A 25,333-nucleotide genomic window follows, 5' to 3' on the forward strand; every position below is an offset into this window, starting at 1 on the left:
AAGCCAACAGCAGGAACACCGTGGCTATGTGTGGGGGATTTTAACCTAATTTATGAGGCAAAGGATAAGAATAATCTTAACCTGAATCGACGACTGATGGGGCAGTTCAGAAATGCTTTAGATCATTGTGAATTGATGGAAATTGCACTACACAACAGAAAGTACACATGGAGCAATGGGCAGCTAAGTCCAACGTTAGTTCACTTGGATCGTTTGTTCTGCAACAATGAATGGGATATACTGTTCTCTTCATTTTGTTTACAAGCCCTCTCCAGTTCAATGTCAGATCACAGTCCTTTATTTCTATGCCATCAAGGAGGTACACCGAGGAAAGCAAAATTCAAATTTGAGCAATTCTGGACGAGAGTGCCAGGTTTCATTGATGTGGTCAAGGAGGCTTGGGAAAAACCAGTTTTGGGCCGCAATGCCATGATGATCCTCCACAACAAGCTGCAAAACACCGCTACAACTCTTAAACAGTGGAGCAAAACTCTATTCAGTGATGCGAGGATGCAGCTGCATATGGTACAGGAAGTGATCCTCCGGCTGGATCAGGCGCAGGAGCATCGAGATCTCTCGGTGGCTGAAGTAGAACTATTGCGAGATCTTAAAGTCAGAGTGCTTGGATTAGCTGCAGTGGAACGCTCAAGAAGAAGGCAGAGCTCTAGAATGATATGGCTGAAGGAGGGTGATGCCTGTACCCATTTCTTTCATCTGCGGATGACAGCGCGCAGGAGGAAAAATATGATCCCAGCCTTAAAGAAAAGAAATGGTCAAGTTCTATGGAGTCACAAAGAGAAGGAACAAGAGATCTTGCAACATTCTCAGGAACTACTGGGTTCAAAAGTGCAGAGATCATGTACATTTAACTGGGAAGCATTAAATCTGTCCACCGTTAAAGGGGCAGAATTGGATGGAATTTTCACGGAGAAGGAAATTTGGGACGCCATTTCCCAAATGCCGACGGAGAAGGCCACAGGCCCGGATGGCTTTACTGGGGCTTTTTACAAGGTTTGCTAGCCAGTGATCAGTAGGTCTGTGCTAAAGGCCTTCCACTGCTTGTACAATTTACACACTGGACCAATGGAACGCTTGAACTCAGCTAACATCACACTAATCCCCAAGAAGGAGGTGGCTGAGTGCATTTCGGATTGTAGGCCAATCAGCCTCATACACTCCTTTGCAAAACTTGTCTCAAAGGTTCTGGCGACGACCTAGTCTCATCCTCCCAGAGTGCATTCATCCAAAAGAGATGCATCCAAGACAACTATCTCTATGTCAGGAACTTGGCAAGGGCGTATCATAGGACTCGGACGCCATCTTTGCTATTCAAGCTTGATATCTCAAAGGCCTTTGATACTGTATCATGGGAGTACCTCATTGTGCTGTTGCAGAAACGTGGCTTCTCGGCAAGGTCGAGAAATTGGATATCCTTGATCTTAGCCTCTTCCTCTTCGGCTATGCTGTTAAATGGCATACCAGGGCCCAAGTTCATGCATGAGCGCGGCCTACGACAGGAAGATCCACTTTCGCCATATCTGTTCATCCTAGCAATTGACACCTTGCAAAGTCTTTTCGAGCTCGCAACAGACCAGGGACAGCTTACACCACTCAGGGAGCGTAATGCCAAGCTACGATTGTCTCTTTATGCCGATGATGCTGCCCTTTTTGCAAATCCATGCAAGGAGGACGTTGATTTGGTTATGAGGATCATGTCCCAATTTGGAGAGGCCACTGGCTTAAAGATTAATGTGGCAAAAAGCGCAGTTGCATATATAGGATGTGCTGGAATAAACCTCGATGATATCCTATATAGTTTCAACGGCCAGCCCGATTTTATAGTTGGGGCTGCCATTGACACTAGGCCATCTGCGACTTGTCCACTTGCAGCCAATCCTGGATAGAGCTAAAGCAAAATTGTCAGGCTGGCAAGGAAAGCTAATGAGTTCAGGAGGATTTGGTTCGGTCAGTACTCTCCTCAATGCCAGTATACATACTGACTGCCCTCAAAACCCCGAAGTAATTCATCAAGGAGTTTGATAAAACTAGAAGACGCTTTCTAGGGGCAGGCTGTCAGGAACTACATGGGGGGAAGTGCTGCCGGCCAGTAAAACAAGGTGGATTGGGCGTCTTGGACCTGGAACGATTTGGCAGAGCCCTTCAGCTACGGTGGCTGTGGTTCATGGACAAACCCGGAGAAACCGTGGGTTGGATCGGAACTGCCGATTGACGATACAGACAGGGCCCTATTTGCAGCTGCTACAAAAGTCACAATCAATAATGGGAAAAAGGCCATGTTCTGGAAATCAACATAGCAAGAGTAAGAACAGAACGGTGGCAGAAGCTCTAGGAGGTTTTCGCTGGGTTAAGGATGTGTGTCACAACATGAGCTTTGATTTACTGGTGGAGTTCTTCAGGTTCTGGGAATTGATTGAGGAGGAGGCAGTTGATTTGCACTCGGAGGAGGTAGATCAGATCACCTTGACAAGATCAGCATCAGGACCATACACGGCGAAATCGGCATACGACATGCAGTTTGAAGGGACAACGTTGTCTGCTTGTGCTCCAGCTATTTGGAAACCATGGGCTCCTTCTGGATGCAAGTTCTTTACTTGGCTGCTCCTTCGAAATAGAGTAGGGACTGCTGATGGGTTACTACAGAGAGGATGGGAAAATGAATATTTCTGCCCTCTGTGTGAAAGGAATTTGGAAACGGCAAATCATCTCATGCCCGTTCTCCCGTGAGGTGTGGACAGCGGTGGGAGCATGGGCGAGCTGCCTTCCATCTCGCCTGCTCAATGGAAAGAACACGATATGCACACTTGGTTCTTGTCGATGTCTGATACGTCAAATAAACGGGGTGCTCGCACATTAGTCATTCTGACTACGTGGCGATTATGGCAGGAGAGAAATGGACGGATTTTTCGACAACAACAGAAATCCAGACAGCAACTAGTGGAGGAGCTGCGTGATGAGGCAAGACAGTGGGTTGGAATTACATTTAGCGAGTAATTGTCAGGCCCCAGTACCTGCGAGAAGGAATTAAGGATGGTAATCCCACTAGGACTCATACCATATAATTCTACTAGAATTTCTCCTTATAACCGACTATTAGTCCTGCGCCTGAAGTATATAAAGGAGGGCAGGGATCCCAATATTAGTAGACCAAGACCTCATAAAATCACAATAGAGAACTAAATCCTCAACACCAAACAACACCCAAGCACAGGGCGCTATATACAACACCCCAAATAGGATGTAGGGTATTACGCTACTCTGGCGGCCTGAATCTATATAAATTTGTGTCTTGTGTCCTCATTTTTACCTTCGAGTTACAGGTTCAATGATCCCACAAATCTACTACCTCGGGTATCTCCAGGTTTGACGATTCCCACCAATTTATTATCTTGGGATACCCTTAGTAAGTTGCTGAGTATGAAACACCGACTGCAACCACTTTAGTTTTTTTTGCCGCTTCCAGTAGTCTACTGTGAAGGGTGACCCTCTCGTTGTGACTCTACGCATCTTGCGCATGTAAACATTCTACTTCTTATTAATAATGCCGGTGACGGTGCCGGGTCTTTAAAAAATAATGATGTGAACAGTGTGAACACACTGGGTATGCAACCAATCATTCATTCGGAAAACAGCACGAATGCTGAAGCCCAAGAACATGGGCTGAGTGAATTGGGCTTAAATGGCTTGCGCTGCTTGTGATTTAGAAGGCCACAGACAAAATGAGCCCAGGACTCAGTTTAACTGGGCTGGGCGCTCCTAAACTTATCAGCCCACCAGAGTCTTCCCAAGAAAAGCTCGGTGGGTCCTACTGCTGCGTGCGGAGACCCGCCGCAAAAGCGAAATGCTATGGGAACACTGGCTAACAACAAAATGGGTCTAAAAAAAATGAGCAACAACAAAATGAAATCTTATGTCGGTAATTACTCAAAGAGAAAAAAAACCCAAGCAACAAAAATATGGGACAGTTTTCCATTCTTTCTCTTGGCAGATAATAGGAACTTGTAATTCAAGTCAATTTAACCTAATAAGAACGTCAAGGTCTCATGGTGTCACAACGTTGTAAATTGCCCCTTTTCTAGTAGTATTATAGAATGTAAAAAAATAATAACTGTAATTTGCGTGTTTTATTCAAGGTATAAAACTTATGAATTTAATAAGAACTATTTGCATTGCTACACTGGAATTGAGTTTTTTTCTAAATTATACCCGGTTTTTAATAAGTTTGGGGGGAAAACGAGCGGGCTATCCGGGTGCCCGTGGCAATTTTCAGTTAGGTTATGCGTATCCGGCCAGCGGATATTTTCCTGGCGCCTCCAACCGGCGAGATATTTTGCGAGGCAACGCCAAGCAAAACCCTAGCCGCCGCCTTCTTCCTTTCTTAAACCCCAAGCCGCGCCTCCGCCCCTTTCATTCTTCCCCATTCCGCCGCCTCTCCTCGTCCGGCCTCGTCCCATCCCATCTTCAGGTACGTCTCCGTTCCGCCGCCTTGTTCCGCTCGATCCTCGGTGATGCGCTACGCGTTGGTTAGATTGATTTTAGTCGGGGGCAGAGGGGGATTGTTGGATCCTTGGGTGGAGGAAAGGGTATCACCGATTATCGCTGTTTACATGTGGATCTCGCCTCCCGCCGGTAGGGGGAAGGGGATTTCTTCGCGTGCGTGCTGTTTAGTGCATATTTGTTGGGGATATGTTTTGGCTTGTGCGAATCTTAGGATTCTCGCGTGGAAGAACCCGATCCTCTCTATGCTATGTGATTTCACCTAGGCCCGTTTGGTTTAGGCTCGTTCGTGCGCCATCTGACTCCCAGTTTGCTGGTGCCAATTTTAGGATTCGATGAATTCTGTAGGTTTTACATTAACCTGGTTGATCCTCGCCAGGAAGAAATCAGATCCTCTAAATTCCTGTGCTATGTGATTTCTATCTAGGCCGGTTTGGTTTAGGCTCATTGGTGTGTTATCTGACTTCTAGCTTAAATGCGCTTAAGTATGTTAACATCTTGGAAATGTTCGTGGCAGAGATTTTTTATTCTTTGTGGTAGCCGTTCTACGTCATGCTAGTCTGTGTCTACCTGACTTATCTGTTCAATGTCCAGGTTTAGTGTTCAATGGCGGCCTTCAACAAGCTCGGCAGCCTTCTAAGGCACAGCGCTCTGACAAGCGGTGCCCCTGCCAGTTCGGCTCCTGCATTGTTTAATGCTGCTCGGCTGATGTCCACCAAGCTTTTCGTTGGTGGTGAGTTTTTGTTGTTCTGTTTTCTTTGATTTATGTTTACAAGCAAGCCATCACTTTTGCTTTATGTTTATTCGGTGTCATTTGGTTAGGTCTTTCCTGGGGTACCGATGATCAGACTTTGAGGCAAGCGTTTAGCACCTTTGGAGAGGTTACTGAAGGTTAGTATACATTTACATGTTGAGTTAGCAGTTGGTTGGCTGATCTGTTTTGCTTAGCTGTTGTATCATGGTCCATTTTCTGTTTTAATATGTTACATTTTCTTGTTGCAGCAAGGATCATCACAGACAGGGAGACTGGAAGGTCAAGAGGCTTTGGCTTTGTGAATTTCAGCAACAGTGATGAGGCCAAGGAGGCTGTGAGTAGCATGGATGGTCAGGTGAGCGAGATCTCTTTTCCTGTGTTTCAAATGAAGTTAGTAGTGTTTAGTAGCATTAGCTGGTCAAGATTACACACTCCTGCTCCTTTGTCTCTAGTATGGTTATACCACTGCATTTGTCTAAATGGAGACTGGAAACAATTGCAGGAACTTGATGGGCGGAGTGTCCGTGTGAACTTCGCTAATGAGAGGCCGCCTGCAGGGAACCGTGGTGGTGGTGGCTATGGTGGAGGTGGCTACAGTGGCGGCGGCGGTGGCTATGGTGGCGGTGGCGGCTATGGTGGCAGCGGCGGCTATGGTGGTGGCAACCAAAGCTATGGTTCTGGAGGAGGGGGTCAGGATGCATTTTAAAAAGTGCGCTGACTATCAAAAAGAAATAATGGACTTTAGGACCTGATGTGTGGCTTATGTGAACCCTTGTTCCTGTTTACTATTTCGTGCTCTGAAGTTGGTTAAATGATTACACTAGGTGCAATTCAGGGGCTACCGAATTTTGCCTGGTGGTGGTTTTGAAGAGTGCAAAGTTGCGTGCATCTTCTCTCGTGAGAAGAACAGAACAAAATTTGAGCGCATTACTTTAGATCCCTATCTATTGCAATGTGTACAGAAGTACCAGTTGATTATCGAAAAATTGGTTGCCAATGCTATCTAGATTGGTTTATGTGTTCGGTTATCAATTGTTGCAAATTTGCTTTCCTTTTGAAAGACGGGTTCGAAGCTAAAAGATACCACTGCTGTTGTTTGTACTCCGGATGTCCGTATCATTTGAACAACTCGATTCTTTTGTGCCCAGCTATTTTTGCTTGATTTGAAACTCAATTGTGTACAGCGAGGCAAATTTAACGGCAGTCGTGTTAAACAGTTAAATGCACCTAGGGTTTTTTTTTGCAATATGTAAAGCGATTGAAACTCACTTTCTTTTTGGTCGAGCCCGCCACGATCATATGCCCGTCGCCTTTCATACTTGTTCAGATTTAAAACCCTAGCCGGTAGCCGAGCGAATACCTACTTGCTCTGATAAGAAAATAAACTCCATCTAGGTTTATTGTAAGTTAAACTTTCTTTATCTTAATTATGTCTATCTAAAAGTTTTGATTAACAACACGCAGTTGGCACTACTGACTCCTTGTGAAAATGTATTCATAATATTTAACTATTTCATTTCAAGTAACATATCTGTATGGTATTATACCATATTGTAATCCTAGTGAACTTATGTTTCCCATAGGATGCAGTATCACATTAACCGTTGTAAACATTAATTACCAAAATTAAGTCAGGTTTTGCTGATTTATATTCAAATCGAACACCCCCTTTCGTTCTCGCAAAAGCTGGATTTCCTTTCAAGACAGCCCGTACCATCGCCGCCGACTCGCCGACCATCCCCACCTCCGCCGAAAAGACAGGCACCATGAATCCGCCGCAACCAGGGCCCGGCCTTCCGCGCCACCAGCACGTGCTCCACCTCCACCTCGACCCCCGCCATCACCACCATGTCCACATCCACCTCTGCCACCACCTCCACGGCGCCCACTCGCTCGCTCCCGCGCCGCCGGCCTGCGTCCACCACCAGAGGCAGCAGCAGCAGCATCCGGCCCCCGTGTTCTTCCCCAACTCCAACCTGGGCGCGGCGCCCTGGCAGCCGGAGCCGCCCCCCGCCGCCGTAGGAGAGGACGTCGAGGAGTTAGATCCCGAGCCGGGGCTGCTGGGCGCGGAGGCGGCGGAGGACGAGGAGGAGGAGCCGGTGTTCGTGCTCACGGACGAGTGGGCGGAATTCTTTGCCAAATCCGAGGCCAAGAGGAGGCTGGGTAATTGATCATCACGCCTTGCTTCTTTCTTTCCTCGTGATTTTTTTTCATAACACCGATTAATTTCCTATTTCCTGCCGATCAACAGCTAAACAGCAGAAGAAGAACAAGGGCCGGAAGTGAAGTGATTGGGTCCTTTGGCACTTGCCAGGAAAAACCTGAGCACACGACGATTCAGTGGGCAACTGCCATCAACACACGCATGAGCATGACGCATCGCTTTGCCACAAAGTCATGATACAGCTATCTGTCTTCACGGAATTTTTGGATTTACATGGTTTTGAATCCTGTGCTGTATTTGTTGGAACTTTGAAAAATTAGAAATACTAAATGTCGACACGTAAAAGTTGCTGGCCCGCCGCGTCGACCATCGCCAGTCCTTGTTCAAACATGAAAATACTGCGCTGTCCCTGATGGCATCACCCAGCTATCTATCTCATAGATAGATTCGACACATCTTCATAGCATCATATGTAAAAATTCAGAAGAAATTTGCTAATCGCCCAATTTACAAGCTAAGCCAGGTAAATTAAAAGAAATCCAGTTCTGCACTATTACCTGTTAACGAACATGATGAATCTTCCCCCGTTCCTACACAAAATCCTACTGTTTAAAAAAAACAATCTTCTCCGTAAGTTCGAGACAGAATAATCAAATCTCAATCTTCTCCGTGCGTTCGGAGACCGAATGATCAAAACACAAGGACAAACGACAAGAAGCCATCCGTGCTCGATTCATCCCAACATGCTCAGAACCACGAAAAGAAACCAGCACATTACGCTTTACGCTAAGAGTAGCAAAACATCTAAACATTGATAAAACAGAAAAGAAAAACATCTAAGCAAAATTTCCGACCACAATATGTACATTTCAATCATGCTGCCTCCCTAACATTTAATCCTAGACCGTGCAAAAAATGGTGATCCATATGCTTCCTACACCAAACATGTTAGCAGTTAGTAATAAAATACAAAATAGCCGGACGGTGAGCCAATCATCTATGTTCACAGTACAAAAAAACTGTAAGCTGCCCATATGTATTTTCTTCACCTTCCACATTGTTTACACCATAAAATGTATGAAGCTAAACATGGCCCATCTCCATAGGTTAAATTCTGCATTGGCGTGCTTCTATTTGCAGTACTGGACATGAAAGACTTTATGGTCATCTTAAGCTGATTAGCTCCACATCTCCCTAACTGGCGCCAGCAGGATATTCTTAATCTATCTGCTTAGTTATGCTGAAACATGTTTTCTCAATACTAGAAAACATGAAATTTATCTGCTACTGTGCTTGGAGGAAGTTTATGATGTTCGACTGAATCCGTATCAGCATTGCTCAGCTATTTCCGATGCTTCCTTTTTGTTTCAGTTCTTGGCCGCTTTTCCTCTTCCCATTCCCTATCATGCATTCTGCATTTAAACCAAATTCGGTTCATTAGAGAAAAGAGAATGCCAAGCATAACAAATGGATTTGATATTCACAAAAGTTTCAAATGATCATTAAATAGTAAATACTGCACACATATTTGCAAGTGGACAGCACTGGCAATCATAAAACGCTTCAAAACAAATTCTTTGATGCTAGAGCCATACGGAGAAATAAATCTGAACCACTGACTCGCCTGTTATTTCCCTTTAATTTACATATATGTTACAAATTTATTAAAAATGATTCCAGCATATGAGCCAGAGCCAGGATGAAGATTAAAATTTTCATTCTGTTAGAAATTATCTCCACAATTTCAGGTAGAACTAATTAATACAAAAAGCATGCAGGGGGATTTGCTTCCATACCAAGTACGGACAAAGACAGGGTTGCCAAAAACACCACCAAGCTCGCGCGATATGCAGGGCTACTGTACTAGGCCCCACTTACATTGTCATCGTAGATGGAATATTGGCAATTTTTTATAGTTCAACCATTTAGATAAGATGATCCCTTGTACAAAACTACTTTACCAAACAACATTTGGTTAAATATGTATCATTTTAGTCCAAGATATTATTTCCATCTGCTATGGGACTATACGAGCTTATTAGCAGGGCGAAGTCATGATAGATAACTGGACACTATATCATGTATTGACATGTAATTCCAGAGAATGTAGATTACATCTAGTTTGATTAATGGAAGATGGGGGCAGTGGGGCACACATGTGCTGTATATGGAAGATTTTGGATGAGGCATTGTTTAGCATCAAGTACAACGCACGTTTGGGACTTTGACACGGGTGATAAGTTTATGGCTTTAGACAAATCTCGTGGAGGATTTTAGCTCCGCAATTTTCCTATAACATGGTTTTCAACCACGAGAAAATGAAGTTCGCTTATGTCCGTATTAGTAAGACAAGCATGACAAGCTCTAACTACAAATGATAAACAAAATCAGCTATGCATGATCACACTTTTATAAAGCATGTCTCATCCAAACATTTCCTAAAGTTTAGTTCAAGTCGATTTGGAGAACAAGGTCCCAAAATGTAACTTTGACCACTGATGTCAATTGTAATATATTTGTAAATATAGAAAATTATAATATGACGTAACTACTTTTTTGGGGACATATCAGTTTCAAATGTTCAAAACATACTAGATAATATGACTCTATGCAACGCAAAAAAGCCACTTGTCTCTGACTGGAGCGAGTATTGTCATTGATTTCCGTAAAGTTCAAGCCCCAAGTTATTTTTAGTTACCCTTATTTCGAAGGAAAAATAACATCCTAGATTTACATAAAGCGCTTTAGTTTCTGTGCAGAATATCAGAACTTCTGTGAAAATGTAATTAGAACAACTGAAAACAAGTGAGCAAACTGTTGGAAACTGTGCAATGCATATTTCAACAAGAAATTATTCTTCATTGAACTCACTGTTCAGCCTCTCGACGACTTGGCTTGCTTGTCGTATCCTTGCCATGCGTCCTAGGAAGGTCATCAGTGTGCGAACTACGATGCTGTGAAATTACACCTTTTCTTTCTCGTTCTCGTACATCAGACAATTGTGAGCTGCCAGTTCCATGGGAAGGAAGCTGTGGAGCAGAAGGTGCGTATTCCCCAGCTTCTAAAGAAGGCTGTTCTCGCTTAACCTTTCTTCGTTTGGAAGCGCTACTAGGGTCGCTGTCTTCCTTCGTAGTAGTCCCTTTTTCCCTATCTCTGTCATCTACCTACACAATCAACAAAGGACTCAATAAGTCAAACATGTGGTTCTTCAAGTAACAACAATCTCACAAGTCAGCATATGTGAAATTACAACACTAGGTTCTTCAGCTCTCAAACTGCAGATAACAAGCATTGAGCACAAAACAAAATACATACTGATGCAACCAAAACAAAGAGCACACAGTAGTCACACACCAGATGGAAGAGGAAGTAAACTGGCAAGGACATTTTTTACCTTGTTTGACGGAACATCCCTATCTTCACGCTTTCTATCACGAAGATCCTCTTCCCTTCTGTGCTTTCCATCATCCTGAAATGACGAAGCATTCTCCTCTGACTGCCTCCTTTCTTTCTCATCGCGCCTGGGAGATGACCTTTGTATATGCCTGGCGCTCCCACCCCTTCGGTCAGCATCTTCTTCTCTTCGGTTGGCACCAACTGATTGGGGTACAAAACTTGTGGGAAGTGGTGGAGGTGGTGGCAAACTTTGCCCTCGGAACCTTTCATCAGTAGAATGTGTCCGGTCAACTGAAGGTTCAGCATATTTACCTTTATTCCTCTCATCCTTATTTCTATCCTCTCTTCCTTTTTCAGGAGCTTTATCTGTAACTCTCTCTTGCATCCTTTCAATAGAACGTTCTCTCCTATCTGATAATCTATCTGTTGATCTGTCAATGGCATCTTCCCCACGGCGCCTTTCAGCTCGATCTAATTTTTCTCTTGGATCTCTGTCATATTTATCATCAAATTTCTCTCTTATTTTTTCTGCCCTACTTAAGTTTTGTTCCTCATTAGTACTCTTCTCATGATCTACTGAACGAAACTTATCAACGGCACGTGAGTCCAAACTCTTTTCCTTGTCTACATGGTGTTCACTCAAATCACTGTCTCGGGGTTCAGTTTCTCCTTTCCTTCGCTTACTTGACCTATCCTGTTCCTCAGCTGGAGCAAGTCTTTTTTGCTGTCTCAAAGTAGAGTCAGTCAGCTCATTAGCCTCACCAGAGGGATTAGCTGCTCCATTTAACGCTGCATTTCTTTGGGAGGAGGATGAAACCTTTCGCGGCGCTGGATGCAAGTTACCATTGCTACTAGTGGAATTGGTATCTTGGACAAAATCGGCTGCCTGAGACAAAGGTTCTCTGTCAACAGGAGCGGTTGAAGCTTGTTGATTTACATTCCGGCTGGAAGATTTTCCAGTTTTTGCATCTTCCTTTGCCACATCATGCTTCAATATCTTCCCAGTGCTGTGTGCAGCACGCTTTTGTGGCGCCCTTGTCTGTTGTATAAAAGAATAACTGAAATAAATTCCAACAACTCATGTCCAACTCAACATTGCTAACTGATGCCTTCAGGCATAATGATTAGTCCTTTTTTTTCATTTGAAAGAATGATGCTTATAAAATGCTTACTTTTCTGGACAGTTATGTCCATGTGGAATTCAATAATTCTATAATGAGTTGCGAAGCAACCTCACCTCCCCCTTAACTTAGTTTAGCCAGCTGTTACCTAAAACTATAAGAGAACCCAAACTGTTTCCATTTTAGACATATTTAGTTAGCTTTGCTGCAATTGTTATAACATTGAGTACCAAATGTCAAAATCTAAATAGCCCTCAAGATTTGGGCAGTGTTCCATGAAAATATAAAGGACAAAGAATAGGCAAGCTAGCTTTTGAATAAATATTAAAAAATCATCACATCAAATTATAGAGCGAGAAAGAATTTACTACTCACTCTAAATATAGGTTGCCATTGATTCATTTAGTCACTTTAAAAATTTCTGAGTACTAGTGAAAGTTCCATATGGATTAACCAGAGCTACATAATGATGAAGTCATAAAGATGCATAATCCAAATGAAAACCAGCCTATATTTAGTGGAGTGTCTGCAAAATATTCTTATGTTTTTGTTTCCTTTTCGATCGAATTCAAGTGTGATGACCATACAAATTAACAAAATATAAACTCTGGGAGATACCTCAGATTCTGAAGTAGGCCTCGCAGAAACCTTAACCCCCTCATCAGATACAGGTTTTGGAGGTTCATCAGCCACACGTACAGTCCCTGAAGATTTTCCTTGTATGGAGGAAGATGGTATTTGATTATCAGATCCATTTGCAGACACAGAGCTCTTCTTTTGTTGAACATCAGGCTTCATAGCAGCTTCTGACTTTTCATGCCTACTCTCTATAGACTTTGCACGGGCATTTTGATCTTTTGCCATCGAGGGATCTGTGGACTGGTTTCCTGAGGAGATTCAAAGATTAATAATGCTCAATCTAATCACAAAACTTAAAGATAACAACTTCATAAGTTTAAATATACCATGTGCAGATCTTGCTGTTGCTGGCTTCAGATCAATGTGGCCCATGCCAAACTCTTCTTCAGATAGCCAAGAACTCTGCACATTAGAGCATTTAGCTCGTCTGTGTTGTATATAAATAGATGTCTCCTACTGGATGGGGAAAACACTAATTAGGAGCATTGTCGAACTTACCTTGCGAGCAGCCAAAGCAGCAGCTACACCAGTAGCAAGAACTTTAAGATCTTCTCTTTCATCCCCTTTAAGTTTAGCCACCTGATTAAAAAGGTTGGTGAGAAATATACCAGCAGCATAACATAAGCAATAACTGGTAAGGGGCTTACCCGTTTCTCAAGATTGACCCCACTTTTACGAATTACAGGAAAGACACTGGAAATCTTTGTAAGCACAATTAGGGCATTCCGGATTTCCATGTATTCTTTTGATTCCATGCATTGGTTAAGCACCTTGGTGATTCTTGAACTCCACTTCCAATGAACCTTTCAAAAATACAAAAGTACAAAATAATAAAAATGAAGAAAACCACACGGTGTCGATACAGTGAATAACAGAATCAGGTATAACATTTTTCCTAAATTTTCGAGTCAAAACCAAAATATAAAAGGGTGCATGATACCAAAAATATAATAATACCAATGGGTATTTCAAATACATTGAATTAATATCATGAATTAGGACAACAGAAGCTCCACTAGTAAAAATGTGGCCGTGAGCATGACCAAATATACATACAGAGAATGGCAGATACTAAAACATACTAATTCGATGTATAAGTTCCGCCTCTTCAATACCCCACACATTCAAACTCTAATTGAGCAATCCAGCTTGTCTTGAACACGAGACAGCCGCATACAGGTTCTGATTGTTTTTCATTTGATGACAATAGTACAAGTAACAAACAACTATTAACCGAAAGCACTTCGTATAATTAACAGAATAACTTTGCTTTCCTAAATTCTGGAATTTTGATAAGCAAATTATTATTTTTTGTATATATGACATTAGGTGAGTCTCGAGTGTTAACACAATAGCACCCCCCACGAGACATCAGACAAAGGGCTTGATGCACCAAAGGCAGGTGGATTTGTGGAGGCCGTATTTCTAAGACATAGGAACTTCCCAAATTTTCAAGGAACCTTTGCATAATCATGAGCATACACGCTCTGGTCTGTCAAAAAACGATGCATCAAAACCACATCCAAGGGCATGTACCAGGTCTCCTGTTAACCTCCACATAATCCTAAAGACGAGATGACTTAATAGCCAATCCCTACAATGGGTTAATTTTTCAATTGTCTCCTAGTAAACTCCGCAAGCCATCTGTGGATTGATGAGAGAAGAAAAACATGTCCATCTCAACAATACAACAGTGTCCCTCAATGTGGACCCTATTTAGACCACACTGAGAACTTTTGGGAACTGTCACAATTACAGAATTGGAGTATCCATAACAATATACTCTTATAGAGGCATTTCTTCTAAACAACTGTGATTGAAGCATAAAACAAAGGTCTACATGACTACTTTTTTTTTCATTTATTACACGATAAATGATAGAATGTACACGAAAAGAATTTCAAGCAGCAGTAAATATAACTTTAAGGATGGATAAAACCTACCCGAACAAACTGACTATAAGATACACGCTGGCTGTTAGGGTATCTGAAGTATACAGCAAAACCTGGTTTGTTTACACATTCACGCTCATACACAGATTCATCGCTCTGCGAGGTGTTGAAGGAAAACAATTAAGAAGTGTTAAAAAACAATAACCAAGACTCCATAATACAATGAATACAACAATAATAAATGTGTGGTAAACCTCAAGGGTTAGAATACCTTCCAATAGTAGGCCATCTTTAATGTATCGTGAAAAAACCTTCCAAGCCTGCCAGCTTCAAATTCTGTGCAACAGCATATCATTGGCTGAAGGGTCTTACAGACGAGGACATCAATATGATTGACTGTGTTAAAGAATGGAGTCCCAAGTGAGTGTAGTGTTTGGACAAACGTAGCACAATATACGGCATCCTGCGTACTAAAAACACAGCGTGGGAATATGCAGCGCTGTAGGAACTCCATGTTGATCTTCAGTGCATCTGGACTGGAACTCAACCACTTATCCTTTTCACGGGCTAGCCTTTGGACCACAGATGCAATGTGCTGTTGGTGCTTCTGAGATTCACTATTCAGTTTGTCAAGTAAATCTTGGATTCTCTCCTTGTCCTTCTTACGTCTTGAAATTGCAATGCTAGAGTTATCTGAGCTGTCCTCCAATTGTTTGAGATTGTCATGCAGCTTCTTGATTTCTGTATCGTAACGGTCTTTTGGGAAGTGAAGATCATAGAGCGTTAAGCCCCAGAAAGTAGCATATAAATCTGGTGAAAGACTGTTCCAAGCTTTTGCTGGCAGAATTGACCTGACTGTGTTAATAAGATCTGACCACCTGTAGCAAAATAGAATACAGAAAAAACATGAGTGGAGAACTTTAAATACTTGTCAGGTACCTGGGCAGATCTTCAACAAACATGTATTGAATTTCTAAACTCTACACATTGAGCTAATCAATATTCCCAAGTTAATTATCTCTAAATCTGAAATTACAGATCTTTCAAGTGGATTATTAAGCCAAGAAAAAAACCACATGAGAAATGCACAGAAAGATCCTCCAGGTTAGAAATACCGCAACCAGCAAAGAAACGCCACTAACATTTAAATACAGGTGAACCAATGGTGGAGGAGTTCATTCAAGCCTTCATTTGAGAAGTTCAACAGTTGTGAATTTAGATAACGAATGGTGGAGGAAAATAGGAACAATTAGCTTGCTTTGTAAGTCTTCTTCAAAAAAAACGATAGCACCGCAATTCCCATAATATTGGAGTCAAAAATGGAAACTGACGATTAAAGGAGAAAAGAAATAATTTAGATGAATAGATAGACAAGATGAAGAAATAAAATAAGGGCACAGATTAATCCAGGTTACAGGGTGTTCAGGGATTATATTATACTACAACTATATCATCTCCATCAAACCAACTAACATGTAATGAGAAACATGCATACTGCCATACTGATAAAAAAAAGTCAAATTAATCATGGAAGACTTACATGATCGGTTCCTGAGACAAGTCAGGATGCAAGATAAGATCATCAGATGATACAGATTCTCCTTCCTCGTTATCATCAAGAGGCCAACAGGTGTCACCTCCACTAGTGCTCTTAAAAAGCCGCATCACCGGGCGGTATATAAGGAAAGCAACCTGGATTTAAAGATAAATACAACTATGTTTACCAACATGGAAGAACAGCACAGAAACAAGTAGCACCACCCAAACCCACAACCAATAATAAAAGTAAGCAAGGTAGCAGAGATGGTAGGAGCTACCTCTGGCTCAATGTGGTATTTGTGAACCAGATCTTGCAAAGGTGGTATTAGTTGAGCATAGGCGATTGGAGTTACAGCACTTGAAAGAAACTCAACATACTGAAGAAGTATTCCATGGCATCTATCAAACTGCTCACTGACCATTTTAATATATGTAGCATCTGCATTTATTATGATCCTGAGAATAAAAACGATGTTATCAAGATTTAAAATTGGTGCAAAAAGCTAGAATTAGATATGACAGGATCTATTGCAAACACATAAATTTTCGTCAGGAAACCAGAAGGAAACTAAAACAACTTGAGCACAAGCCAACAAAGCATTACTGTGAAGAGGACTACAGCAGAAAATTGTAGACATAAAGTTTATTAATAAAAATCTTACTTGGATCGGTGCTGAGCAATAAGCAGTAACAAAGGAACTGCAAGTTTGGGCTCTTCTTTTGGAAGCAATGAATCCCTCAACCTGTTTGTAGACTTACTCAATACCTACAAAACAATTCAATTTTCAGTAAAAAAAAAGTTGACCTTAATATGCTACTGAGAAAGAAGCATGTTCCTCACAACCTTATAGTTCCTTGTCGCTCCAAATAGTGAAGCTTGCTGCCGCAAAGTCTCACTTCCTGCCATAGCATCAACTTGTTCCTCCGTCATGTTCTCAGTGTATTGCACATTCGCCATTTGCTGAATGAGCTCCTGCGTGAATAATTATGTTAGGCTTCAGAACCGTACAAGTCAAAGGCAAGAAGAGGCTTAAAAGGGGCAGACAACAGACCTCCAGGACAACAAGTTCTATGCCCACACCCTTCTTTAGTTGATTAACAAGGTACTGCAAAAGGCTTCTCAGTTCCACAGCATTATGCTTCTTGCACCTGTAAAAATGAATTAAACCAAAACAGTTACAGCAATTATAAACCCCAAAACTGAATAGGCTAACCCGTGAATGTAAAGTAGCCAAGAGTAATCAAATGCGACAAAGCAAAATCATATGTAGGATGCCAGAAAGTAATAACAGCTTGAAGTGAAAAGGTACATACAGGTGGCCCCAAAAAGATGCAAGACATTGAAGCCAATCTGACAGATTAAGGCCATTGTCTTTGAGTTTCGCACGACCACCTTGAGCCAAGCGTTCAATTACAATATATTGCAAGATGTCATACTCCAGCTGTAAATTTCGATAGAACAATGCTCTGAGTAAAACAGATGACAATCCAAAGGCATGTCGAATTAATTGCAGCTGATACAGTAAAAGGGCACAGGTACATTCATAAATCATGCAATAATACAATTAAACAATAGAATACCAAACAAGTGTTTGGTTACTATAAACATAGCATGATACATAAATCAAAATAACGGGTACTACCTGAGTCAAGTACTTAAAAGCATCCACAACTGGCGTGATCATATCCCTGTATGCTTCGACCTGCAAATTTTGGCATGCAACTGTAAACACATCGGTAAAGTGCACAGAGAATTGAAGACACAACACAGTCAAAACAACTCAAGGGATGACTATAAATTATGTTCCAGAACATATGGATTGCAAGTTAACCATTATTTCAGCACTTAAGAAAAAATAAAATAATAAATATTACAATCTAGAAACCCTAACTGTGTCCTTGCTCTGCAATTCTCCACGAACAACAATGCTTGATTTGCAGTGCCCACAAGTGCAAGGTTAATTTAAAATTAGAGAGAAGAGTAGGTAATTTTCTTGTTGGTAGTGTCTATATTGCGCATATTACAGAGAAGTTTCCAGAAGTCAGATGTTATCTCGTCACCCGTATAAAAGGTATAGCTATCCTCCCAAATGCTATCCACAATGAATCAAGAAGAAGAGTGAATAGTCTTAATCTCCAATAAACTTTGCATTCCATCTGCAGTCTTACTCACGAATGTCACTGTAGGCAGGATAGATTGCGTACAAATCGTGCGTTGTTTTGCATTGACGCTCGAGGGCGAATATATAGGAGTACAAGACTTCGGGGGGCAAGAAGCCTCCCCGAGATATTTCCTATACTACCAAATATACTCTAACATCCAGAACCTTCCCTGCCTTGTATTCCTCACGATGGTAATTATCCCATTGTCAATTGGAACAAGGGACAATTACCTGGAGGTGACTTGGCATTGCTGAGGTAAATATGTTCGTTTATGACGTAACAGTTACTAGGAAAAAGTATGATGGTTCAGGTTTCCCAAGGAAATAGAACGTTTGGATATACCTGCAGCACATGACCCCCCCCCCCCTCCCCCCCCCCCACACACACACAGAGAGAGAGACCCCCACACACTCACCCCACCCTACCAAAAAAATAAATAAAAACAGCGATTACATGCACACAGCTTCGGTTGCATGTACCTGTTGGACAATTGTCCGGAGCACAGTCATAGGATTTGCATGAGCAAGTTTAGCAACCATTCGGCCTAGCGGCTTCAGGTTTTCCTTAGCCAGCCGTTTTAGGAGCCTTCTGGTGTCCAGCTGATATATTAAAAAGAAGGATGTATGTGAATTTAAAATGGATTAAGTGATAGATTAGAAAAAAAACATTAGACAGTTAAAAAGATGACCTTTGCAGTTTGCCTTGCAGCAAGGACAATTGGGTTTTGTTCAGTCTCCTTCTCCCATTCACCATACAGACGATAGCGGGTCTGGAAACTAAGGAAAGTCAAGATACTAAACTGCTAATACATTAATAGAGTGGTAAAAAACCTATATGATATGACAAACCTCATAAGGAAGAAGGGAAAGAACCCCCCATATCTCCATATCAACAGCAGGATTAGCAGGGATGAGCTGCAACGAAGGAAGCAAGCATGACCCAAGTGCCTCTTCAATCCGAAATTCTGGTGAAACTACACTTGTGGCACGGGTTGACTCTTTTGATGAGTGGTAGTATGCTTTTAATACTCTGCAAACCTGGAAAGGTAAACATGAACGATGGATCACTAAGTAGATAATGTCCAACAGCTTTTGCTACTAAAAAATCCATATGGAACTGGACATTTGCAACTTCCAAGCAAAGATATTTCATAGCGCAACCTACTCAGAGCTTTGAACACTAACAAAATTAACATTATGTGCTGTTAGGCTGCAAAACTCGACTGCTGATTTGTTACAAGTTGGCAATGACAGTGATATTCTAGTTACGACTTATGATAAATAGATGCAATGCAAATGCTCCTACTCTGGTGCTTCTGTAAGAATTAGAATGCCACAAGTCAATAATATATGACATCAGTACACTGAACAAAACTATCAGTTATATAAAGATGGCAGCAGCAATGCAGCGATGGCAATGCTAGAAAGATTTAAGTTACCTTTTGAAGTAATTGAGTATCGCGATGAAGATATGGTCCACAAGCGGTGAGCATTTGGAAAAACTCTTTTGGTAGATCAAATGAACTTAAGGACAGGGCAGATGTGTCGGTCTGGTCAGCACCATTCTTAGGAGGTAAGTAGTAATACAGTTGACAAACTACATCATAGGCTGAAGACATTGCCTTTTCAATCATTCTGCGTAAAGAAAAAATAGAGATAAATATAAATTAAACTGCGTAAAATCAAGAAATATAATCATTGGAACAAAAGAAATACAACAAACCTGAATAATCCATCACAAATTTCAATATGCTCAACAGGATTTAGGTGTGCAAGACGCTCAAAGAGTACTTGTGCATGGTACCTGAGAAAGAACAGAGGGGGGAAATCAGTTATACTTACAACAACAACCACCTTGTGTCCCAAGGCTATGCTAAAAATTGCTTTTCAATATCCTCACACTACAGATAAACCAATACTAGTGCATTTACTGCAGAAATGTGAGTAAAGAGTAGTTGTGCTTTTTCAATATACTACTAGTGCATTTACTGCAGAAATGTGGTTGCAATCTATGAATAAACTAATAGTAATACATTTCAACATGCTCAATTATACAGCAAGTAAAAATGATGGAACAAATGTATATTACCAGTCATGCACAGAGAGAAAACCAAGAAGAAGCCCAAGTTTCTGGTTCTTTTCCATCTCAGGTGCTCGCTCCCCAACTGTATCATTTTCCATCTCCAACGCTGTGTACAAATCGATAGTGATTTCTTGCTTCTCATCATCCATAAGGTCCTTTCCAGTAGCAGCAAGATTGATTTTGCCAATTCTATTAGCCTGCAGTCAAGAAAAAGAGGAGTAAGCTCATCAGTCAAAGCTTCAATCAGTCCAATTAAACTTAAAAAGGAAACAATACAACCATAGTGGTAATGCAAGAACAAATTCATGCGTGGAATTAGAAACAGTTCCAGTTAAGAAACAAAGGAATAATGCTCCTTCTGTTTTTTATTAGTGCGAAAGGATAACATAGTACATGTAGTTACCCAAAAATGTATAACAAAACCATGGAGTTACCAAAAGGGATGGCTATATAGTACATAAAGCAATAAGTTCCAGAAACTTCGTAACATTTCCCTCCCTGAACCTTTTCTTTGTCACTCCCTTTCATGCTAAATCGTATGCAACAAACATAACATAGACACTCTCCTTAGTTGCATAGACTTTCTACAAGTTAAAGGGATACCAACCTCATCAATTCTTCTTGAACTGAAAGAATCAAAATGCTCAAATGCCTCATCATCATTTGGAAGCAAGTGAGAATAGCTGAAACAAAAAAAAATCGTGAAGCATAACCATTTGAGAAGGGTAATCAACAATAATAGATCTGGCAGCAATCAGGCTATATTATACAACATAAAGCAAAAGCATAAAGACTACAATCAGCGGAATCATATTCATGTGAGTTTCCTTTGGTTCAGCACAGCTATGTTTGCCACAACTTGCGGAAAATGAACTGATACACATCTAATAATACTGAAAAAAATAGCAAATTGAGAAACTAAGAAACGGCCACCACAGTAGGATAAAAAATTTAAGATAAACATCATTTTCAGTTGGTTACACCTTAGACAGATCAAAGCTAGCAGACCTCACAGGACAAAATAAAAACATAATCAGATAATCATTTAAATTACAGAAGCATGTGAATAATTATGTCTAAAATGACTGTTAGCAATCATGAATTCTCGAGGGATGTGAGGACTGTTAAGAAACATACACATTATCAAGGTCAATGAAACCAGATTTGACCAATAAAGCTGCTGTTCTGAAAAGCCCAGATGGAACAGGGCTGTTGACATCCAATCGTTGATAGTACTGAAATTTGAACCCCAAAATTTGAGCTGCATGGGACTGTAATAGAGGAAATTGTAAGATACTGAAGGGGGGGGACTGACGTGGTGGAAACAGACATTAAATGTGAGCAATGTGTTAGAAGACTAAAAATAGTACATGAATTATGACTATAATATCATGGGCTACTGGTTATGACAGAACAAATACCTTAGGAAAAAGAGGAATGAGCTGATGAAAGATGTTACTATCTGGATAGACTTCAAAGCACTCCAACACCTAGCAAGTAGCAACAAGAATAACAAGATTACACAAACTTCAATAACATACTATCCAACACTTGATAACAGTGCCAAAGCAATTGAAGACTCACAATGTCGAATACACGATTTGGGTCCAGATCAAAATGACCGATCAATGACTGACAAAATAACAACATGTTATTACACGGTAGCACAAAAAGCTTTAAAAATATATATAGCACAACGGGAATTAAGGCTTACTGACAACCTTTATAATGCTGATTGTAACTGAAGAAGAATTCTGGCAAGCCAGATCTGAGCCAACTTGACAAAGGAGTGTCACCTGAATGATCCAGACACACAGATGAATAGGGTAGAAACAGCTAAACTTTAATAAGCATCACGAAAGAACCTTCAGGAACTACAGGAAGAGTAGGACTAGAAGAAATCCCAGACAGTGGCAAAGTACAATCGTTTAGGTAATTCTCAAACTACAAAAGGTATACATATATACACAGTATGCGGCATTTCTAATTATAGTCACACTTAGCATTTCTTTCCAAAGTGATAAAATATATGCCATCTAGAATTTATCAAACGCATTTATAACAGTTGCTTTGAGAATTATACACTCATAGCTCCCAGCCATTTTGATATTAAATTCCAATCCTTAGCATCAATTAAGCATCAAGATGAGCTTTATTGCTTTAACAGACACCTACTGAGCACTTGCTTGCACACTGTTCAGGTTGTTGCTTGGTTCATTCAACCTCTGTCATCTCTAAGAAACTCAAGGGAAAAAAAACCATAAAACTGATATATTATCAAACTTTGACCTCATCCTAACAAACTACTTCTTAGTTCTTACTCTCACATATGGATTTTTCTTGGCTTCTCAAAGTCCCCTCCTCACCTTAAAAGAGTCACTAGGCACAACAGCAGGCTACGAGAAAGATTAGACCAGTTGCAGCACTCGAAGTGCAACATGTGCTGCAGTGGAGTTCGATCAGGCTAGCACAAGAGCTGAGCATGGACTTTCTGCCAAGGACAAGCCAGATGCACGAGGCCATATGGCAGCAAAACCCATTGACTATGATACAAGGTACGGGATTTTGATTATCTTTATTCATAGCAAACCATGGCATTCAAGTATTAAACTAGTCCAAAACCCATTGACTATGATTCGAGCTACGGGATTATGGCTATCTTTATTCATAGCAAACCATGGCATTCGATCATTAAACTAGTCCACATCCCAGTTTATAAAATAGATGTGCATCCAGCAATGTTTTATAGGGATGACCCAATTGAGCTCTACAATCACAACAAGAACAAAAAAGGGGAACAGAAAAAGTCAGGAGGAGTAGATATACATACCAACTTGGCATAGCCCTCGCTTTCCTCCCGTAAGAGGTTGAATTTAGTTTGCTGGTAAAGAAGCCGTGTGTTGACCCTAACCTATTATTTAAAACCAACATCAATCAACCACACAGTGAATGTTAAAATAAAACAAAAATTAGCAAATAATGTGAGGTAGAAGTACAGCGCTGCATTAAGTCATTAACAGTGTGTTCCCCACAAAAAGATGTCAGCATAAAAGGACATGATTGTGAAATCCTAAAAATATTCAAAGTGTATGACACATTGACAAATTAGTACATTATGCATACCTCCTTGGATTTTAAATCCTGGCCTTTCAGCTTACTTTGTTCAACCTCCCAAAGGAAATCTTCCTTCAAATTCATGAGCGGAGGAAATAGAAAGCATGTATCAGCTTTTATCTTAACTTGATGTCAACAGAGATACGGTGCACTAGTACAAAGAATAACAATACTCACTTCGCATCGCTCTTGCAGAAGCCTAGGTGCGGTAATCGAGGACTCGACAAATGACTTAGTCTGAAGGAAGAGGATTGAAATAGAAATAAATGACCGGTCCACATTATTGAATCAAAAGAAAAGTAGACAGCGAGAAGTATGAATTGTTCATTTGCATTAAAAGTCATTCCTAGGTTATTACCATTTTAACAAGACGGTTGCGATATTCACCAGAGATTGTAATCTGCAGGTTGAAGCAAGTCAGCTTGACTAAACACTATAAGAGGAATCCCACTAAATAGAGACACGACAAGAGAAAATGTTACCCAAAAAAAAAATACAGGTGGAAAAGATCATATTGAGAAAAACAGCGATAGGTCAAAAGTCAATACCCCAATTGCAGCAAATAAATAACAAAATAGAGGCAAGGAAGTATTTAGATGATATGGTGGGAAATGGCAAGAGCCTCAATGCATAATAGCATTTGCATTTTATACAGTGCCATCTCTGCTTTCTACCTTTTAGTTCAAAGAAATGCCAGAAACAGAACTTCTTACTGACAAATCAAGGCTAATCTGTAATTGTTATGTATTCAGACAGTACAATCTTGGATAGATCATGCTGAAAAGGATAGCACCATGTGTATTTAGTTTGTAATCACCTAACCAGAAACAAAAAAATATACATGAGCTTTTGACCCTTGATATGCTTCATTATCTGAAAAAGCTTTCTCATGTTAGCATTGAAGTTCATTAAATGACTCATGATCGCTTGAACAAAAAAAGCTATCTACTGCTAGTAGAATGCACATTCATGTGTACAAGGCTGCTGACTAGATCATGCCATAATAGATTTGCCTGACAATTATCTGGTTCATTTCTGATCTACCAAAAAGCATGCTTAAATATTAAGCTAGAACAGCATTATTCAATTTGTTTATGTTACGACTTCAGCTGAAACTTTTTATCACAACACTAGTGTACATGAAAGAAAAGTACTCCCAGAGCTAATGCTCGTATCCAATACAAATGAGATGTTGTTCAAAATACCAAACAAGTCAGCTAGATTGTCAACCTAGCTACCACAGCAAGCAATACACACACAGCAGAGTGGCCAATTCACTTCATACTCACGCATCTAGTCACCGAAACACAATCCCAGACTGAGAAACTCGACTAATTAAACATGCACCACGGAACCAACCAACCCAGTGAACCCACTAAACACAAGACGGCAGCAACACGAGTTACGCATACTCACATCCTGCCCAAGGTGAGCGATGATATCAGCAAGCACCGAGCCGAGCTCCTCCTCCCGCCGTGCCTCCTCGACGAACACCACCGAATCCAGCGCGACCCGGCTCTTCTGCGGCGGCAGGTCGCCCCGCACCTGCGCAGCCGAACCCACCCAATCAGCACGGAAGGACCAGCGGGGCTGAGCAAATCCTAACCACGAAGCAGCCCGAAGTGCCGGGAGCTTACGATCGCCCAGCAGAGCTCGTAGAGGAAGCGCGCCATGGGGATCGGATCGGGGAGCCGGAAGGCGCCAGCGGACTGGCCCTTCCATTCGCGGAGGCACTCCTCCGTGATGTGCTTGTAGTCGGGCGCCTGCAGAGGGGGCGACATGGCGGCGGAGGTGGTGCTGGTCGGGGTCAGGGTTTTGGGGGGATTAGGGTTTCATGGGAGGTGCCGAGGTCAGAGGGGGAGGAGCAGGACCGTGGTGGGGTGGTGGCGAGCTGGCGATGAGAGATGGCCAGATGGGGAAGGGGAGAAAGACGGCGACGGAGGCGGGGTGTGTG

At 41.4% G+C, this 25,333-nt stretch overlaps 3 protein-coding genes across 3 annotated transcripts; 2 read left to right on the forward strand and 1 right to left on the reverse strand.

Moving 5' to 3' along the window:
- Positions 1-4,323: 4,323 nt before the first annotated feature.
- Positions 4,324-6,275, forward strand: LOC117857282 (glycine-rich RNA-binding protein 4, mitochondrial). The gene is made up of 5 exons (XM_034739867.2): positions 4,324-4,483; positions 5,110-5,248; positions 5,338-5,406; positions 5,518-5,624; positions 5,772-6,275. Exons 2-5 carry the CDS (start codon positions 5,122-5,124, stop codon positions 5,973-5,975), a joined length of 507 nt encoding a protein of 168 aa, XP_034595758.1. The 5' UTR covers positions 4,324-4,483; positions 5,110-5,121; the 3' UTR covers positions 5,976-6,275.
- Positions 6,276-6,420: 145 nt separating this feature from the next.
- LOC117857283 (uncharacterized) lies at positions 6,421-7,808 on the forward strand. The gene is made up of 2 exons (XM_034739868.2): positions 6,421-7,432; positions 7,521-7,808. The coding sequence occupies exons 1-2, from the start codon at positions 7,036-7,038 to the stop codon at positions 7,553-7,555; spliced, it is 432 nt and encodes a 143-aa protein (XP_034595759.1). The 5' UTR covers positions 6,421-7,035; the 3' UTR covers positions 7,556-7,808.
- Positions 7,809-8,191: 383 nt separating this feature from the next.
- Positions 8,192-25,333, reverse strand: LOC117857281 (THO complex subunit 2). Its single transcript, XM_034739866.2, has 33 exons — positions 25,017-25,333; positions 24,796-24,924; positions 23,738-23,779; positions 23,557-23,616; positions 23,389-23,451; positions 23,096-23,176; positions 21,987-22,061; positions 21,850-21,897; positions 21,687-21,755; positions 21,403-21,536; positions 20,873-20,948; positions 20,272-20,462; positions 19,906-19,986; positions 19,622-19,817; positions 19,032-19,220; positions 18,872-18,952; positions 18,663-18,782; positions 17,664-17,723; positions 17,335-17,462; positions 17,073-17,169; positions 16,865-16,993; positions 16,683-16,786; positions 16,299-16,476; positions 16,022-16,173; positions 14,753-15,359; positions 14,533-14,637; positions 13,237-13,392; positions 13,088-13,168; positions 12,916-12,991; positions 12,569-12,837; positions 10,828-11,868; positions 10,305-10,597; positions 8,192-8,845 (listed from the first exon to the last, which is right to left on the reverse strand). Exons 1-33 carry the CDS (start codon positions 25,158-25,160, stop codon positions 8,776-8,778), a joined length of 5,325 nt encoding a protein of 1,774 aa, XP_034595757.1. The 5' UTR covers positions 25,161-25,333; the 3' UTR covers positions 8,192-8,775.

This window comes from Setaria viridis, chromosome 5 (genome assembly GCF_005286985.2).
Source record: "Setaria viridis chromosome 5, Setaria_viridis_v4.0, whole genome shotgun sequence".
Classification (NCBI taxonomy): domain Eukaryota; kingdom Viridiplantae; phylum Streptophyta; class Magnoliopsida; order Poales; family Poaceae; genus Setaria; species Setaria viridis.